This window comes from Poecilia formosa, unplaced genomic scaffold (genome assembly GCF_000485575.1).
Source record: "Poecilia formosa unplaced genomic scaffold, Poecilia_formosa-5.1.2 Scaffold0, whole genome shotgun sequence".
In the NCBI taxonomy this organism is placed as follows: Eukaryota; Metazoa; Chordata; class Actinopteri; order Cyprinodontiformes; family Poeciliidae; genus Poecilia; species Poecilia formosa.
In genome coordinates, this window is record NW_006799939.1 from 6,440,147 (window position 1) to 6,457,929 (window position 17,783).

Here is a 17,783-nt window from a genome sequence, read left to right on the forward strand (position 1 = left end):
ATGAGCGCAGATAAATATTTTCCTGTAATGACATATTGTTTCTCCCCCATTAGCACATTTAGCAGTGAGTGAATGAGTTGATTGACAGCGATAAGAGCCTCCTCCTGGTTCTGATTACTTGTTTTGGCCGGAAAATTGCATTACTTTATCCAACAATAGTAGTTCAGGAAGGAGATGGAGAAAACTGATTGTTTTTCATTGATTATCTGTCTCATAGCAAACTGTCACAACATGGTGACAGCTTTAACAAATATGGAGAAAACATATTTTTTTTATTAAAGTTATGTACTGCAGCTTGAATAAAATGCAACTTCATAGCATTTTTTGAGAAGTCTGGATTGCTTTATGTGTATTTTGCATGTTGCCTATGACTTGTTGGTGGGGAGAGACATTTCAGTAACAGAAAAAATTAAGCAACCTACTTCCATACTGTATGTGGACTGTTGTATGTAAAATTCATGAGCAGCAAATATTATCCTAGTATCAGTATTGGACCAAAGAAAGAAAGTTGCAAGCTTTTGAAATTGTGACACTTTTTGTGGGTCAAATAGACTCAAGAAATTGTAACAGCTGTTGCGCGGGGGGGCCCAATCTAATTTTTTGTCATGGGGCCCAAGATTCCTGGTGGCGCCCCTGGTTTAGGCTGTAGAAATGAATGGAAGTCAGTGGAAAGTCCCCACAAAGATGGCAACACAAACATGGGTGTGTGTGTTTTTGACAGGACCAACACACTGTTGGAGAAAGTGGCTGCAGCTGTGGAGCAGTCGGCCTTCTACAGTGCCTTGTGGGGCAGCATCCTGACCAGCCCCTCTGTACGTCTCCCTGGGGTCTCTTTCGTTCTGCTGCACCTCAACCGGAAGCTTTCCATGGAGGACCAGCTCTATGTCATGGGCAACGACATTGAGCTTATGGTACGTCCTAAATGATCCAGCTCGATGAAATCATTTCATGATCTTCAGCTAACAACAGATAAGTCATACTTTCTACATACGAAGTAAAAGTGAGTTCTTGCTCTCACCAGGTGGAGGCTGTTAGTACCTCGGTGCAGGACTCAAGCGTTTTGGTCCAGAGAAGCACTCTGGACCTCATCCTCTTCTGCTTCCCCTTCCATATGAGCCAGGTAAATGTAAAGTCTGCGAAACATTTTTAGTCTAGTTCAGGACGATTCAGGAGTTGCTGAAGTTTGAACGATCTCAGATTTTCTGCCGGAGAAACTGTCAAATGAGAAAAGAGTTTTTGGTATTCCTGTGACACCAACAATGTTTGTATTTGAAACGTTGCACAAGACGGACGAACGAGAGGAGAGCATCATGCAGGTCAGCAGATAATCAAACCCATCTATGCCCACTTCCAGTTAAATCCTCTGTCCACCCTAATTTCTCTGGCTTTACTGTAAACTTTGATGTTGGTGTTGACCTATTGTTTTTCTGATATTCTGAACTTCGTTTGAAGAGGTTTTTATTTTAGGACTTTAGCTGCTTTTCACTCATTTTCTGTCCAGACCTGAGCATGAAAACATGTTGTTCAATGTGGGGCTAAAAGGAAAAATGGACAAGTTGGCAAATTATGCCCAGAAACCATCTTTGAAAATGAAGATCTGTCTAAGATCCACCACACAGTGATAACACCTGTGTATCCTTTTGGTTATGTACCGTCTCTATGCCAAGTTTTCAGCTAACAGTGCTTTGGGACTTGCCTTGTTGGGGTTAAAATGCAGGGGTTTTGTTGTTCCACAGATTCAATAAAATACATCTGAACAACTTCTCTGTGAAAGGCTGCAGTTATCAAAATGTTTGAAGAACCAAGTTTACTGGGCTGTTTACTAAGTTGTCTCTTCAACAGTAGCTTCCCATTTTAGTTTAATATCCTTTTTATACCTAAATGAGTTGACCTGCTTAACAAACAAAGAATGTCTCTTTGAAAACTGCAGGGAACTGGACAGAAAAACCTCCTGTCTGAATCAGTCAATCCTTGTGAAGTGTGTTGCTGTGATTTGTTTTTTGCGTGCTTTCTTCTCTATATTTTATTTTTCCGCTTTTTAACATTTAACATTACAACTTCTTAGCAAAAATTACAGTTTTAAAATTTAAGGAATTGTAATCGATGTTTCCAAAAGCACATTATCCTCATTGTTTTTTCTAAATGTTTTGGAGAAGATGGTGTGATACTACATTCTGTTCATAAGAGTAAAAATATTTACATTGTATTTTATCATCGCACAGTTTACACCAGTGTTTTTGTTTTCTACTTGACTTGTTCATTATTAATGTTCAGGACGCTGCATCAGTCAGAGACGTCCTGTGGTTAAATAAGATGAAAAATGTGTCCTCTTTTAAAATTTTAATTAAATATTGTTTAATGTTTTACCACAATGACGCTCAGATTTTAACAGTAACTCCATGTACTGTAAAAATCAAAAAGTTGAAATTAAACCACCATAAAAATGGAGGACGGAGCGAACTTATAAAATCAACCATAGAGAATAAAACACTTATTTCTTCCATCTGAACAGATGTACATGAACTCAGAGACACTGTCCCACATGTTTGTTTGTTTGTTTTTTCAGGCTACCCGCCCTGACATGATCCGGATCCTTTCAGCAGCTTTGCATGTTGTTCTGAGAAGAGACATGTCTCTGAACCGCAGACTCTACGCCTGGCTTCTGGGTGAGAAACACACAAAGACATAAGATACACACTCTTATCCATGCCTTTCTGTGTGACAAATTGGTTAAAAAAACAGTATAATACTCTTTTGCATGTTGCCAGTCATTACTGTAGCATTCATACTGTTTTCCTATACAATTTTTATAGAAATGCTTTCTAAGCATTTTTGTGCCAAGAAACCTTTTCTATATTTATTCTAAGACTTTCATCCTTTCTTTCTAAGGAGTGCACAATATTCGAAAGTCACGGTAAAAACGGCAATGACTGTTATCAGTTTTAATTGGTAAAATATTATGCAAAGTGATATTTAGATGACAATATTTGCAACAGTTTGTGCAGCCCTACTTCTGAACAACAAGGAGTATAATGCATAACTGGTCTGTTCAGTGTTTTAATTCACTTTCTCTCATTTTTTGCTCCCTGTGGGCAACGCAATGGTGAGTATGAATAAAGGTTAATCCCAATCTTTAGGGAATGTATCATCATAACATCGTTTAAAACAAATCTATTCAAAGTTGTTGGTACTGATGATTAAAAATGTCATCATTTTTACAATGATGACATTTTATTGACTATCAAACAACAACGCCCAGTCTCACAATTAGCTTTAAAGTTTAAAATACTTGACAAACAGTGGCTCTATAACGTAGTTGAATAATGAGACAAATGTTCCAAAATGTGATACATATTTCACATTAAATAGAAGATTTAAATAAATTTATTCTTGGGGACAAAAATATAGAAGATGCAATAACTTTGTTGCAAAAATATATGCACCCTTAAAAAAAAGAGGTTGATGAAGCATCTTGACTTTGCAATTTATTCCAGTGTTTCAGTTTATATTCTAATATTTATGTTATTTTCAGTTCTATTGATTGCAGGTGTAAAGTCAAGAAGACAGAATACTGAAAGTGAATCAAGTAACATTTTCACAATATATTAGCATAAAGGACCATCCATGTTATTGTAGTTATTTCATTTTATTTTTCCTGTGGTAAAAACACCACAGGAAATGTCACAGTATATCTGAAAAAATAAAAAAAGTTATTTGTCAAATTCCCATAATTTTACATCACAAAAATCTTGAATTTGTACAATTGTGATATTCCTTTCAGTTCTGTATGTTTGTCTTTGTCACTTTTAAAGGCTTTGACAACAATGGCGGGATGTCAGGCCCCCGCAGCACTCGGCAGAGCAACCCGGAGGAACACGCTTCCCACTACTTCAACAGCTTCTCCAAGGACATGCTCGTCCAGGTGAGGTTTAAAGCTGAACGCACAATCAGGTCAACCAAGGTGTCCCGCGTAACCCCCAAAGGACGCCGCTTAAAAGAGTACACACGTCTATTAAGGGTGGCCAAGTGCCTGCCTGTCTGGAATGTTCCAAACCTTATCTGCTTTTGGACGCCAGACGTTTTGTAGTTTATCTTTTTTGCTTCTCTTCCAGTCAGACGTCTGCTCTTAGATGCGGATGGGTTTGCTGCTTGTATTCCCAGCAGCCTGAGCTTTAAGCGCATCTCTGTTCTAGTGTAAGATATCACGCTGCGCTTCAAATCACGGCATCTTTCCTGCTGTTTGATACGCTTAAGTTCTCAAGGGACTGGAACAGGGTGCGCAAAAACTAAACAGGAGCTTTTTTTCTTTCTTTTTTTTTAAGTGTTATGTAGGGGTTTTTTAATTTAATGTGCGCTTGTATTTTTTTCCCCTCCCACCTCTGCCATCTGCTCAGAGGTGGTCATTGAAGCTCTCTTAACAGGGAGAGTGATGGCAGCTCAGGGACTCAGAAGACAGATGAAGCGTAAAACATGCAGGGGGAAAAAAAATAAATCAAAACGCATAAGGGAGAAATCATGAAGTTGGTTCTGCTAAGTGTTTTCAAAATAAAAAAAGGTCAAACAAACAGATCTGCTCCTCAGTGCCTCAGATATGGTTTGTGTCAATATACAGTTGAAATCAAATGTTTACATACGCTGCATAATAAGAGGCTTGAGCTCTGTTTTTTCCCCTGTCTTTCTTTTCTCAAAAAAAAAGAAATTACAGAGAATATTTTCAAAAAGTGGCCTTCATTTCAGTCATCTCTTTTCTGAGTTGTACGATGAAAAATTAGGGCCAGGCTATGAGAATGTTTGTTTAATTACAAGGATGTAGTCATTGTATCGGTAGAAAAAAGACACAGTTTTACCAGAAAAAATTCTGAGAAAAAAAGGTTTATCAGGATCTGATGTGACCAGCTCAATTTGTGTAGTTCTTCTTGCTGCTGTTAATAATTTGATGCTGATGTGTCGAAAGATAAAAATGTTATCTTCACCATATGCTCAACATTTCTCATTTAAATTTTTTACTTTATTTGGTTTGAGTTCTCATTGTGGTAATGTTTTGACTCTCTTGTCATACGACCGTATCGTTGTAATATTCTGATTGTATTCTCATAATAAAAATAAATAAATCTTAGCTTGGCCTTTATGTCCAGTCATAGAGTTGATCTGAATTCAAAGTTCAAATACAAAGAAGCTGTAAACAAGATGGCTGCCATGGGTGTGCTCATGTCACTCTGAACCATTGGTGGGGGAAAAAACTCCAGGTTTTCCAAAAATTAAATCTTCAAAAATGTAAAATTCCCTAATTTGAACAAATTTTGTTTCAATATGTGTTTTTTTTTTTTTTTTCTTTTCTCTCTCTTAGGCAATGGTTGGGATTCTGCAGGGCAAGGCTCGAGGTGGGGAGGAGGAAAGCATCCTGATGCACGACCTCAAGCCGTTTCGCATCCTGATCAGTCTGCTGGACAAACCAGAACTAGGTAACCCATCGGTCAACATCTCGATTGCATCAGGCTTTTATTTGTGGTTAAAAATGACTTTTATCGTATATTTAAAGGTTTTACTTTTATCGGCTGCTTATTTTTGATCTGTCGCTCCAGGGCCGGCCATTCTAGAGGACGTCCTGATTGAAGTGTTTCGGACTCTATACACGCAGTGCCGGACGGAGTTGGACCTTCAAAACCAGAGTCCATTCAGCAAAGATCACACACACCTCAGCAGGTGAGTTTAAACCAGGCTTTGGTATTTTATTTTGACTCAAAAGTGTAAATAAGAGAATTTATTCTTTTCTCTCTTCTAGTAAACTGCGAGAAAACAAGAAAACGGCAGAGCTCATCAAAACAGCCAATCTCCTGTTCAACTCATTTGAGCCGTACTACATGTGGGACTACATCGCTCGCTGGTTTGAGGAGTGCTGCAGGTTGGCGTCGACATGCTTTGTAGACTGAAATACTTAAATGATAAAGCCTTTTACAGCAGATTAGCAAAATTTAACTTCCTGTCATTGTTTGTAATCCTGTTTCATTAGAGGTCTAATGAGGACAGAATGGATTCTGTCCTCGTTTTTCACATTATTTTATGTTAAAATCACCTCTGATCTGTTAGCATTGAACTGTATATATTTGTGTTTCAGGAGAACATTGAACCGCAGCACACGTGTTGCCCGATACGGTTGGAGTCTGGAGTCTCCTGATCTCTCTCTGGTGGAGTTCTGTCAGCTGGTAGATTTTCTACTAGACATTGTTTCATTGGTGAGATTTCTCTCTTTTTTTTCTCTCTCTCTTTCTCTGTTCTGCCATATTCCTTTCTTTCATTCTGTCTTTCCATCTCACTTTTGATCTTGTATTTTTTATTTTTTCTCTTTTGAAGATTTATCTGTTTCAGATGGTTTTTACTGTTATTCTCCTGCTACTTTATTATTTTATTTTGTTAGGATTTTTTTGAATATGTGAGTTCTGGAGATTTGCCAAATTTTAAGATTTAACTAATATGCAGCAAAACCATCGCAATTTTAATTTTAAGAGACGTAAGTAAATAGGAAAATGTTTTTTTTAAAAAGTAGTCTTTAGGGTTTGCCTCTTGTATGGGGATAACTACGTTTAATGCACCTAAAACAACCTTAGCTGCTGATTCTTTTTTTTGTTTGTTTGTTTTTTGTTAAAGTTTTAATTTTCCTACTTGTATTTCAGCTGTTTTTTTTTTTCTAGTGTACTGGAAGAAATCTGAGCACAGAGCAGCAGCAGCCAGTAGAGTCAAAAACTAAGATATGGTTGATCGCCAAAGTGCCCAGGTTTTATAATACAATTTTGCAAACACATGACCAGAAAGTAGATCCTGCATTTTAAAAACTTATCTGCCATTCTGCAGGTTTTTCAGCACAATTTATTCTGTTTTTAGAATATTGGCATCAACGTGGTATAAAAGTGTTTTTTTTTTTTATTTCTTTCTTTCTGTGACATACTATGTGCTATTCTTCCTTTCTCTTTGTTCCTTCATGTTTTATTTTATCTCCTTTACATTTTCCCCCCTCTTTTCTATTCTATAATCTTTGTAATTATAGACTCCTGCTTGAGCTGCCAGTCTCACGCATGCTTGGTACACACCTCCTCTATATATCCAGTATATTTGCTGTTTTAGTATGTTCCACAAACATTTACAGTGTGGCATCCATGTTGTCAGAATTTGGGATTCGGTTTCCTGCCCAAGTTTTTGGATGCAACACATATCAGAGTTTGTGTGTTCTGCTTACAGGTCTGGCCAGAAGTTTTCAATACACTCAACATGGGCTTGAATGTCATATTAAAATTTTCTTTTGGGCTTTTAATAGTTTATTTGAACAAGCTTAAAGAAGTCGTAGCCAGTTTCAGAGAAGCCACTCACTTTGGCTGTGCATTCAAACTCTCTTCTTCTGTTTAACTTGTGCAGTGCATCAGCATGATGCTGCCATTAGGCCTTTCACCATAACAAATTCTTCTTTACGATAATTTGTCCCAGTAATTATTATTGAATTTGAGTCAATATTCCATTGCAGGAAAATTAAAAAGTCTAGTTCAAATAAATGATTAAAGACCCAAAATGACAATGTTATTGACAACGAGTGAAAGTAAACTTATGACCATAGCTGTATGTGCTTTATGTATGCAACCTCCACACAGTCTGAAAAAGCCTGTGTGTGGGGTGGGGGGGTTTAAAGTCTCCTTATCGGATTATTATTTGCATCTTATTAGTAAGACTTTTCGCTTTTATTCTGCTGTTTCCAAATTGAATAGTTTGGAAATCCTACACTAGTGTTACCCTGTTGAAATGCTCTGTGTGCGTGCGTGCGTGCGTGCGTGCGTGAATTGTAAGGTTGTGTGGTAATCGGTTTGAAAGGATGAGTGTGTGCGTCTCTGCAAAAATGACGTGTGGCCGATGCTCTGCTTGCTCCTGTCTGTTCAAACTCTCTGCTCTTTCTCCTTGAAGCCTACTAGAAGCATGAGGGTAATCTGCCAGGTAAAGTACAGCTCTTTCCTGCTTTTTCACCTCACCTTGCTTCACTGAGGCTACAGTAACATTTCAGCAATGTCCTGCCAACATCCCTCAGGCTACCTTTGTTCCTTTTTTTTCTTTCTTTCTGCTTTAAGTGTTCATGACTGACTTTGCTTTCATCTTTGTAATGCCAAAAGGAGATCATGATCTTTAGGGATTATGATCATCACATGAGACAAAAACTTCCCTTGGCTTTTTTTTCCCCTCTCTCTCTCTCTATCTCTCTCTATCTCTCTCTCTATCTCTCTCTATCTCTCTCTCTCTCTATCTCTCTATCTCTCTCTCTCTCTCTCTCTCTCTCTCTCTCTGTGCTTCGTGTTAAGCATGCATGAAGTTTACGCTACTGCACATATCATGTTGTCGTTTTTTTTTTTTTAAATCCACATGTTTTAAGAATTATGATATTTTAATTTCATAACATGAATCCATGCTTATTTTCTAATTTGGAGTTTATTCAATTTTTTTTGGTTTTATGTTTTGCTTGTTTAATAAAATAACTTGAATTGATTCATATGAAATTGGTAGGTGTCCATTCATTTTTATTCATGGTTTTTATTAAAATTATATTTTTATCTATTTTGCCTTGCAAAGTTGTTACGGCCTGTTGAATAGTTTCACATTTTCCACATTATAACCGACTTTATTGTATTTTATTGCGATTCTTAACTGTTAGACCAACACAAAATAACCCATAATTGTAAGGTGAAAGGAAATGAATACAAGGTTTGATTATGTTATAATGTACTTTTTTTTCCTATTGATTCTTATGAGTGACTCCTTTATACAATCACGTTTCTATCCAAGCTTTACAAAGTGGCTTGACTATTTCTTTGTTACATAGTCAGATGAATGGAGGAAACTGGGAAACATACATTTTCAAGTCTTGCTACAGATTCTTAAATGGATTTAGGTCTGAATGTTGGCAAGGCCATTGTAATGCATGAATATGACTAGTTTTTTTGTAATTTTGCTCTTCTTTGCTCTTTTCCACATACTTTACAATTGTGTTTTACTTAGTGCTGCTCACACAAAGTTCCAATGATACATTGATGTTTGTGACAGTAACATTGGAAAATGTGAAAAGGTTCAACTGGCTTGAATACTTTTGCAAGGCAGTGTCAGTTAAAACATAAACAAGCAAAAAAGAAAAAAAAATGATACTTTAAAGTTATTCTTGAATTCAAATTATTTATATACGTTTGAATATATTTTTTATCTTTGTAGAAACGGTTGGTAACCGATGCACCCCACCTAGTCGAACAAACGACTTGGTCTAATTATTTGTCCATATTTCCAGGAGACGTACATAGAAATCCAGACGGAGCATCTCCCTCAGCTACTGTTGCGGATGGTGGCAGCTCTGACCTGTCACCTCCAGGCGTTGGACCTCGGGGAGCTCACCCACTGCCTTCGCCTCTGCTCCAAGATCCTGAGCAAGGTGCAGCCTCCGTTGGTGTCCCCGCTCGCCCTGCCCGCGAGTCCGCAGCCGCCGGGCCTGGCAGCGCAGAACAAAAGCAGAGACGTGGATGTCAAACAGGTAGACTTTTTAAATTAAAATCCAATCAGTTCTCTCTTTCTGATAGTCTTTTAAAAAAGGGAAGAAGAATCTAGGTCTTGCCGTTGGCATTGCATTCGGTCTCCCTTGGCCTAGTTGTGATACAAGTTATAGTCCAAAGCCCCATGAGTTTAGTCTCTGATGGTGTGTCCTGGTCCCTGATCAGGGTCTCTCGCTGCATGTTGCACACTTGGTTGGGTGGCCATTAAACTCTCCCTTGACGCAAAGCATTTGAAGCTCAAAAAAGAAACTCTGCTTAGGTTAATCATTGACCTTCTGGTTCCTTGGTTGCTGTAAGTGTTTTGCGATTCACTGAGCCGTGGCTGACGGTTCAAAGTTCCCTTCCCAGAGAAACATGGATGAGTTGAGGTACGTCCCTAAGGACTTGGAGCAGAAAGATGGAAGAGGTATACCCAGCAGCTGAGCCCTTTCATTTCCTCCCAGAGGAGTTGGACGGCTAAACTAGCTTTAGACACCTTTACCTTGTTCTGTGTTCTTTAGAGTGGAAACATTCAGTCAAAACTATGACGAACTGATCTCACCCATAACAGACTGTGGAGATAGTTTGGTTCATCTGAGTCCAAGCTGTATGCACTGCCCATTTTTGTTATGGAGCCCCAAGATAGCAGTGGCCAAAAAAGTGGAAGTTATTGTTCAAAGTAGTAAATCTTATCATTATATATTGTGATACTATTGTAACAATGATAAAAGTGATGAGAACTAATTAAACTGACTTTGTTCTGTGATATGAACAGAAGCAAGCCTTTTACATCATTAATTCAAGAATGTGAAGCTTTAGAAAAGCATTTATTAGTAAGGTAACAATGCAAACTTTACAAGGCAAAACTGCTGTATCTCAATATAATGTCAGCAAAAGCCTATATTTGTCAAAAAATGTATTCAAATTGCATTCAAATTGAAACATGCTTTTAAAAAAGAAAACATGGTCATTTTCTTGTCTTATAATTCTAATTTTGATTATTAGTTCAAACGTTTTGACTCTACTCCTGAGATCACACTTCCTTCTTTTTTGTCGATAGACTCCTCCCTCTGTCCCAGAGATGACCGACAGTGGGGACGTGTTCGACGATGGGGAAATCCCTACTGGCTGTCGCTCTGCAGAAAGTGGCTTCACAGACTTCATCCAATACCAAGAAGATGGTTCCGAGGACCCAGAGCGAGCTTCTCATCCCCACCCGCCTATTAGAGCAGGCAGCCGTCCCTCAGGCTCGTGCCAGTCCAAGCCTTTGGACAAACCAGTCATGCAGTGTTGCCTGGAGCACTTCCAGCAGTTTCTCTCCTGTCTGATCACTTTTTATATTATTCCTGAGCACCTGGATAAAGCTGAGGGTCAGAGAGGTGAGCTCTTGCATTCGGGGCCCTTGGTTTCTGCAAATTCTCAGTCCAGTAATTATACGGAGCTGTGCTCAGGAGCTGGAGTGGGCCAGAAAGATGGTGTGGCTGCATTCACTGCTGCCTGTCAGCTCTTCTTAGAATGCTCCAGTTTCCCAGTCTACATTGCAGAGGGCAACCTCAAGTCCTCGCCTGCACAGGAAGAGCAATGTGGTACGTCTTTTTTCCAAAAAAAGATGAAACTGTTTTTATCTTCTCTACTAAACTATCCGAGATAAATAAATGCCTTGCTTCATTTATCTGTACAGACAGCGAGCAGGTTCGACTGCCAGTGTGGCTGCAGACCCTGATGGATGCCTGCTGCCTGGCTGGTGACTTCAGCCTACAGGGTGTTGCCATCTCCCTGCTTATGGACCTAATAGGCCTGACTCAGTCAGTTGCTATGGTGACGGCAGAGAGTCTGGCTTCCAGTAGCAGTATGGAGCCCGCTCAGCCAATGAGTCCCAGCCAGGGTCGAGTGGCTGTGGTCATTAGGCCTCCACTCACTCAGGGAATCCTGAAGCATATTGCGGACAAAACAAACTTCTTCAAGGTAGAAAGTGAAGAAGTTGCTTTGCAGTTGGTGGGATTCTTATCAATCCTTCAGGGTTCTGATGTCTGTGTCTTGTCTTTGGCTCAGAGCGTTGCAGTGATCTTGTGGGATCAGCTGGGTGAAGGAACTCCTCAGCATCACCAGCGCAGCGTTGAGCTCTTCTATCAGCTACACAACCTGGTTCCTTCGTCCAGCACCTGTGAGGACGTCATAAGTCAGCAACTCATGCACAGAGACAAGGTCAGCAAAATGAACATGTCTGACGTCAAAAAGGGGCAAATGTATGTAGCTTTATATTTTATTAAATTAGTGGAAATAATTTCATTATCCCTGTTTTGTTTTTCAGAGAATTCGTTTGGCGGCCCATGTGAAGTTCTCCGTTCTGTGGCATTTAACGCGAGACTTGAACATCACCAAGTCTTCTCCGTTCAGTCGCACATTTGACAGGTTAGTTCAATCAGTTATTTATTAAGAGTTACCAATCGTTCTTTGATTAAACTTTCTCCAAATCATCCCTCTGATTCTGACTTCTTTCCACCCTCAGGTCTCTCTTCATAATGCTCGACAGCTTAAGTTATTGGGATCCGTGTACCAGTGCGGTCGGTCGAGCTTGGTTAAATCAAGTCCTTCAGAGACATGACATTGCACGGGTTCTTGAGCCACTCCTACTTCTTCTGCTCCATCCTAAAACTCACAGGGTTTCTATTCAGAAGGTGCAAGCCCAGCGCCACTGGGCCCAGATGTTTCCTGAACCACCTGAGCAGGAACCAACAGAACCAATCTACACTAGAGACTCCGGCTTCTCAGACAGTGAGCTGTGGATGTTAACCTTTGTCAGCTATATTGATGACTCTAACCTCTCTGGTTGGTTTCAAGCCTTTTCTGAAACATCTGTTTTCCTTTCCTGTCTTTAGACTTTCTTCAGATTCGAAGTGAAGGGGTTGGGCATGAGGACTTCAGAGGTCTGACAATAGGTGACATGGAGCCCTTTTGCCTGACGGTAAACCCCCTAAGCGACAGCTTGTCCATTCTTAGCCTGAGCAGTGAAAATTTGCATTTAGCTGGTGAATATCAGACCAGGGACCAGCAGGAGGAGCAACAGAGTTCAGAATCAAGTGGTTCTCGTTCATCTACTCTGGAAAATGGTAGCTTTGAAGACCAAGACGGGGTCAGCTGCATCGGAAATGGCTCAGATCGACCGCTTGGTTCATCGGATGAAACGTCTGACGACTCCATAGAGGAAGCCGTGTCTTGTGTCGTGAAGGACTTGATTGATAGGGTTCTGAATTTAGTCGACGAGGAATCAAATGAAACCTCATCTCCGCCTGAAAATTGGCCTCAAACTGATACCGAAAGCACTTCTTCAGATACCTCCACCGGGATCCGCCTGGACTCCTGTCCTCCTCATTGCTCCTGTCCTCCTCATTGCTCCAACCACCAGAATCTGCCAGAGTTGTTGGCTGAAGGCACACTAGAGTTCCTCTCTGTTACTCCAGCGGAGGGGCTACATAAAGAGGGCATTGCCCGCCACAGTTCATCACCCTCCATCGTCACGTTGCCAGACAGCACTGATGCAGCCACTCCAGACCGCAGCCTGCAGGTGGATGACCCTCAGGCCCGCAAACGTAGCCACAGCAGCACTCAGCTTAGCCTTAAAGGGAAGATCATGGAGAAGCTGGTGGACAAGTCTCCAGGGGCAAAGCCCAAGATCAAGAAGACTAAGAGGAAAGAGGAAGAGAAGCAGAAAAAAACTAACCAAGCTGAGAAACTGCATCCACCCAGTATTTTCTTTGGAGACAGTCTAGACCTCGAGAACTGGTACAGCTGTGGTGAAGGGGAGGTGTCGGAGATCGAGAGTGACATGGGCTCACCGAGCGGGGGCTCTTGCGGTACTGGCGCTGGGGCGAACGTCACAGGGCGCAGATCGTCCTCCGCTCTGCCTCGATTTAACATCCATCCCCTCTACCAGCACGTCCTGCTCTACCTACAGCTCTATGACTCCTCCAGGACCCTGCACGCCCTGTCGGCGATCGCAGCCATGGTGAGAGCCGCTCCCTCAGGCTTTGTAAGCGCCATCTCCACCACCAGCATCAACAACACCTACACTCCACAGCTCTCCTTGCTGCAAAACCTACTTGCTCGCCACAGAGTCTCTGTTATGGGCAAAGATTTCTATTGCCCCATCCCCCAGGACTCTCACTCCCATTCTTTCCGCAGCGCCATGTACCTGGAGATCATCATCTCCCTCTGTCTCTACTTCCTGAGAAGCTATTACTCTGCCCATGTGACATTGGGTCCTCAGGACTTGGCAGGAAACCGGGCCATGCAGCTGACCAGCGTGGAGGTCTTGACGCTGCTATTCAGCGAGCTAGCCAAAGTCACAGCTGGCTCTGCAAAGGGCTTTGCTAGCTTCATCAGTGACGTCCTCTCCAAGTGCAAAGTTCAGAAAGTCATCCTCCATTGCCTGCTTTCCTCCATATTCAGCGCCCAGAAATGGCACGACCAACGGACGGCAGGGGTCAACGTGGCCACGGTGGAGGAAGGTCTCTCGGAGGACAGCGTCATCAACATGTCGGAGGACCAGATAGACAGCTGCAGCGCCGTTCAGTCCCAGCTGCTCCGGCTGCTGCAGAGTCTAGTTGTACTTGAGCACAGGGTCTTAATGCCAGCAGACGAAGGTGGAGAAGGAGGACCTGCTGCAGGAGGAGCAGGTGGAGGGCCAGGAAGTGGTGGAGTGGCAGGATTTGAGATCTTAGGCGGGGAAGTGGAGCATGTGAACCCTCAGCAGCCTATGACGTCACTGCAGTACCTCCATGGTCAGCCTATTACAGCGCAGGGCATGTTCCTGTGTGCAATCATCAGGGCCCTGCACCAGCACCATGCCTGTAAGATGCACCCCCAGTGGATAGGGCTGATCACAGCCACCCTGCCTTACATGGGGAGGGTCCTGAGGAGGGTGGTGGCCTCAGTGACTCTGCAGCTATGCAGAAACCTGGATAACCTCCTCCAGCAGTACCGCTATGAAACCAGCATTACTGACACCAGGTAAGAACATGTAGGAAACATATTGAAATAAAATGACATAGCATGACTTGGCCAGCAGATGGCAGTCTTTACTACAGAATGAACATCATTCTGCCTTATGTTACACATTACACCTGCAGGTCAGATTGGGTTCAATTCAAACTGTGTATTATCTGACTATCCTGTAGACCCCAGTGGATGGCGCTCTGCATCCCGCCTGACCTGATTCTGACTGTGCTGGAGGGAGTCACTTCCATTATCCATTACTGTCTACTGGACCCTACTTCACAGTACCACCAGGTGAGGGCGCTGCACATCAAGCCCTGAGCATTCTGCTGCAGAAAATGAATGACATTCTTGTTTTTTATGATTTTGCTGGCACTAAGATTTGTCAGGACATATTACAAGGCCTTGAAAAAGTATTTACACCCTTTCAACTTTTCCACATTGTAGCTATATAAAAAAAATATTTGTTTATTTTGCGGGATTAATTAAGACGAAGCCGAAATAGTCGACAATTTTGAAGTGGAACGGCAAAAAACGCTTGGTTTTCAAAATGTTTTTTATATTCAGTTTTAAGTGTGGCATTCATTTGTGTTGGTAGATCACATCAAGTCTCAATAAGGAATATTGCAATTTGAGGTTCTAACCTGAAAAATGTGGCAAAGTTAAGAGTATAAAAACTTTTACAGGTAATATTTTTAGTTTTCTTTTACAAAATTTGCTACCGACCCCATAACAAGGACCTGGTTGTGATCTCCAGTTACAAGTGAGTGTTGACCAGAAGCACCTGGCCGAGGCGCGTTCAGGCATCCTGTCCATCCTTCACACCATCATGTCTTCCGTCACGTTGCTGTGGAGCGTGCTCCACCAAGCCGACAGCTCCGACAAGCCAGCTGCTGCTTCAGCCGCCGCCACCTCAAACATCAACCTGGGTTCCACCAAGGTCTGTCAGCAAATGTAGATCCATGAATTTCTGCCTGATTAAATAAACAATTTTGCAGCTGAATAAGAAAAACATTAACATTGCATTGTTTCCAATGAGATTTTGGAAAATTAAACTTTTCCAAGTTTATTTCTTTAATTGCTGTTTTTGCTTTTTCTAAAGAAACACAATTTGGAAAAATAAACTGAAATAATTCTATCTGTGGCATATTTAATCATGGATCTCATGTAGATTCCTTGCATCTCATTCACAGAACCTCCGTCAGCAGATCTTGGAGCTGCTGGGTCCGATCTCCATGAACCACGGCGCTCATTTCATGGCTGCAATTGCTTATGTTTGGAACGAGAGAAAACAAGTCAAGACGCCAATCAGAAATAAGGTAAACGGGGAGAAAGGCGGTCGAACAACGTAGAGCAGATTGAGGAAACATTTATATGAAGTAACATATAAAACACTCTAGAAAGCCAAGTTCTCCAGTAGGTTTTATTTTGAGGGAGCTCTTTAAATCTTTTTAAGGTGTTATTGTGTATTCATAATGTTTATCTTTCAGGTGATCCCCGTAGCGAGTGAGGAGCAGCTGCTGCTGGTTGAGCTCGTTCGATCGGTCAGCGCCATGCGCACTGAGACCGTTATGCAGACAGTGAAGGAGGTCCTGAAGCAGCCACCTGCCATCGCAAAAGACAAGGTTGGTTTACAACACTTGATGTTGAAGCTGACTAATAATTTTATCTGCTTTTATATAAAAATCTCACAAATTTAAATGATGATCAAATTAATTGTCATTGAAAAGTTGATGTATGATGTATGAAAATGTGAAACTCTGACTCATTCTTTCTTTTTGTTGTTTTTGTTGCTGTTAATTTTGAGGATTACAGTGTATGGATTACACTAATGAACGCCTTAGATTTCAAAAAATTTACAAGAAAAGTCTTTTTAACCAGTTAAGTTAAGGCCCATAGTACTTAATGATAATTGGGAGGCTTATAAATAATAAAAAACAATTTAGAAGATGAACAGCTAACTGTTGTTCATTTTCTGTTTAAATGTACTAATAACTTGTCTGTTTTTTACTGATCTCATGTAATTTTTCACTCATCTTTAGAAGCACATCTCTTTGGAAGTCTGCATGCTGCAGTTCTTCTATTCATATGTACAGAGGTCAGTACATCACTTCAGAGCTGTTGGTATTGAACGATATCTGGTTAATGATTTCTATTTGTTGTCCTCCTTGTGTTCCAGGATTCCTGTTTCCAGTTTGGTTGATAGCTGGCCATCTCTGCTGGCGCTGCTGAAGGACTCGGTCCAGTTGGGTCTGCCTGCTCCTGGGCAGTTTCTCATACTGGGGTTGGTTTCTCTACCTGATCTCTTTCTTTATGCTGTTAGAATATCCTGTCAGGTCTACGATTTTAAGAAAAAAATAATAATTTGACTGCAGGAATCCAGAGATTGTTCAGCCATCTGTTTTTTTTATTTGTTTTTCTTTTCACCAGAGTTCTGAATGAGTTTATCTTGAAGAATCCCAACCTGGAGAGTAAGAAAGACCAGCGAGAGCTGCAGGTAATTGTAGTTTTCTTCTACTTTCACTGTTATGAGTGAAAGTAGAAGCAGAAGTTGTGGTAAATTGTTGTAAACTAGGGGCTTTAAACGTTGGGTTGCTACAAATTTACTTTAACTGTCCTAAAGAAGAGAGGTTATTTTTACTAATAAACATCTGAAAAGTGTGGCAAGCATTCACCCCTATACGACCCAATCAATGAACTAGAATATTATTGAAAAGTTCATTTATTTCAGGAACTTTTTCACAAAGTGAAACACATTATGTACATTAATTATACACAGAAGGATGTTTAAAAGCCTTTATTTCTGTTAATTATGATTATTTTCCACTTATAACTAATTAAATCATATTTGAAATTGGAAACCAATAAGAAAACAGACACTCATCTGGACATTTATTCTAATTTATTGAATCTGGCTGTAAGTATTTTGTTGAACCGCCTTTCATTACAAATACAAATGAATACCATAATAGCTAACGGGTACAGAGCAACTATGAATATAATTTTTCAAATCTTGCCACAGACTATCTGATAGTTTGGACTTCTGGACTTTGATAAAATCCCAGTTTAATATATTGAAGTCTATGTTTTCATGGTGTGGAAAAAGTTGACCAGTTAATAATTTCACAATGCTCTCTAAGACAAATGGTGCAGGAGGAGTTCTGGTTCTCTGTGTTTATCCTAGTTTGGAGATTTTTTCATGTTGAAATATTCACTTTTAGAACATTGATCATAAAAAGTAAA

The 17,783-nt window shown here is 40.7% G+C and overlaps 1 protein-coding gene across 6 annotated transcripts in view; it reads left to right on the plus strand.

Annotated features, from left to right (window-relative positions):
• Positions 1-17,783, plus strand: part of dop1a (DOP1 leucine zipper like protein A) — a 30,844-nt gene that overhangs the window by 6,174 nt on the left and 6,887 nt on the right. Inside the window, exons 5-28 of one of the 6 annotated variants that reach the window (XM_007565517.2) lie at positions 722-911; positions 1,022-1,120; positions 2,567-2,666; positions 3,813-3,922; positions 5,348-5,462; positions 5,583-5,703; positions 5,783-5,902; positions 6,116-6,233; positions 7,945-7,974; positions 9,308-9,547; positions 10,606-11,131; positions 11,227-11,510; positions 11,598-11,750; positions 11,857-11,957; positions 12,055-12,320; positions 12,425-12,510; positions 12,586-14,555; positions 14,723-14,834; positions 15,298-15,480; positions 15,734-15,859; positions 16,031-16,165; positions 16,583-16,638; positions 16,720-16,824; positions 16,971-17,037. In XM_007565517.2, coding sequence (XP_007565579.1) covers positions 722-911; positions 1,022-1,120; positions 2,567-2,666; positions 3,813-3,922; positions 5,348-5,462; positions 5,583-5,703; positions 5,783-5,902; positions 6,116-6,233; positions 7,945-7,974; positions 9,308-9,547; positions 10,606-11,131; positions 11,227-11,510; positions 11,598-11,750; positions 11,857-11,957; positions 12,055-12,320; positions 12,425-12,510; positions 12,586-14,555; positions 14,723-14,834; positions 15,298-15,480; positions 15,734-15,859; positions 16,031-16,165; positions 16,583-16,638; positions 16,720-16,824; positions 16,971-17,037 — 5,413 coding nt within the window. Of the gene's footprint in view, positions 1-721; positions 912-1,021; positions 1,121-2,566; positions 2,667-3,812; positions 3,923-5,347; positions 5,463-5,582; positions 5,704-5,782; positions 5,903-6,115; positions 6,234-7,944; positions 7,975-9,307; positions 9,548-10,605; positions 11,132-11,226; positions 11,511-11,597; positions 11,751-11,856; positions 11,958-12,054; positions 12,321-12,424; positions 14,556-14,722; positions 14,835-15,297; positions 15,481-15,733; positions 15,860-16,030; positions 16,166-16,582; positions 16,639-16,719; positions 16,825-16,970; positions 17,038-17,783 lie in introns of all 6 variants that reach the window. The other 5 variants (XM_007565442.2, XM_007565063.2, XM_016679953.1 and 2 more) reach the window with 5 other exon arrangements.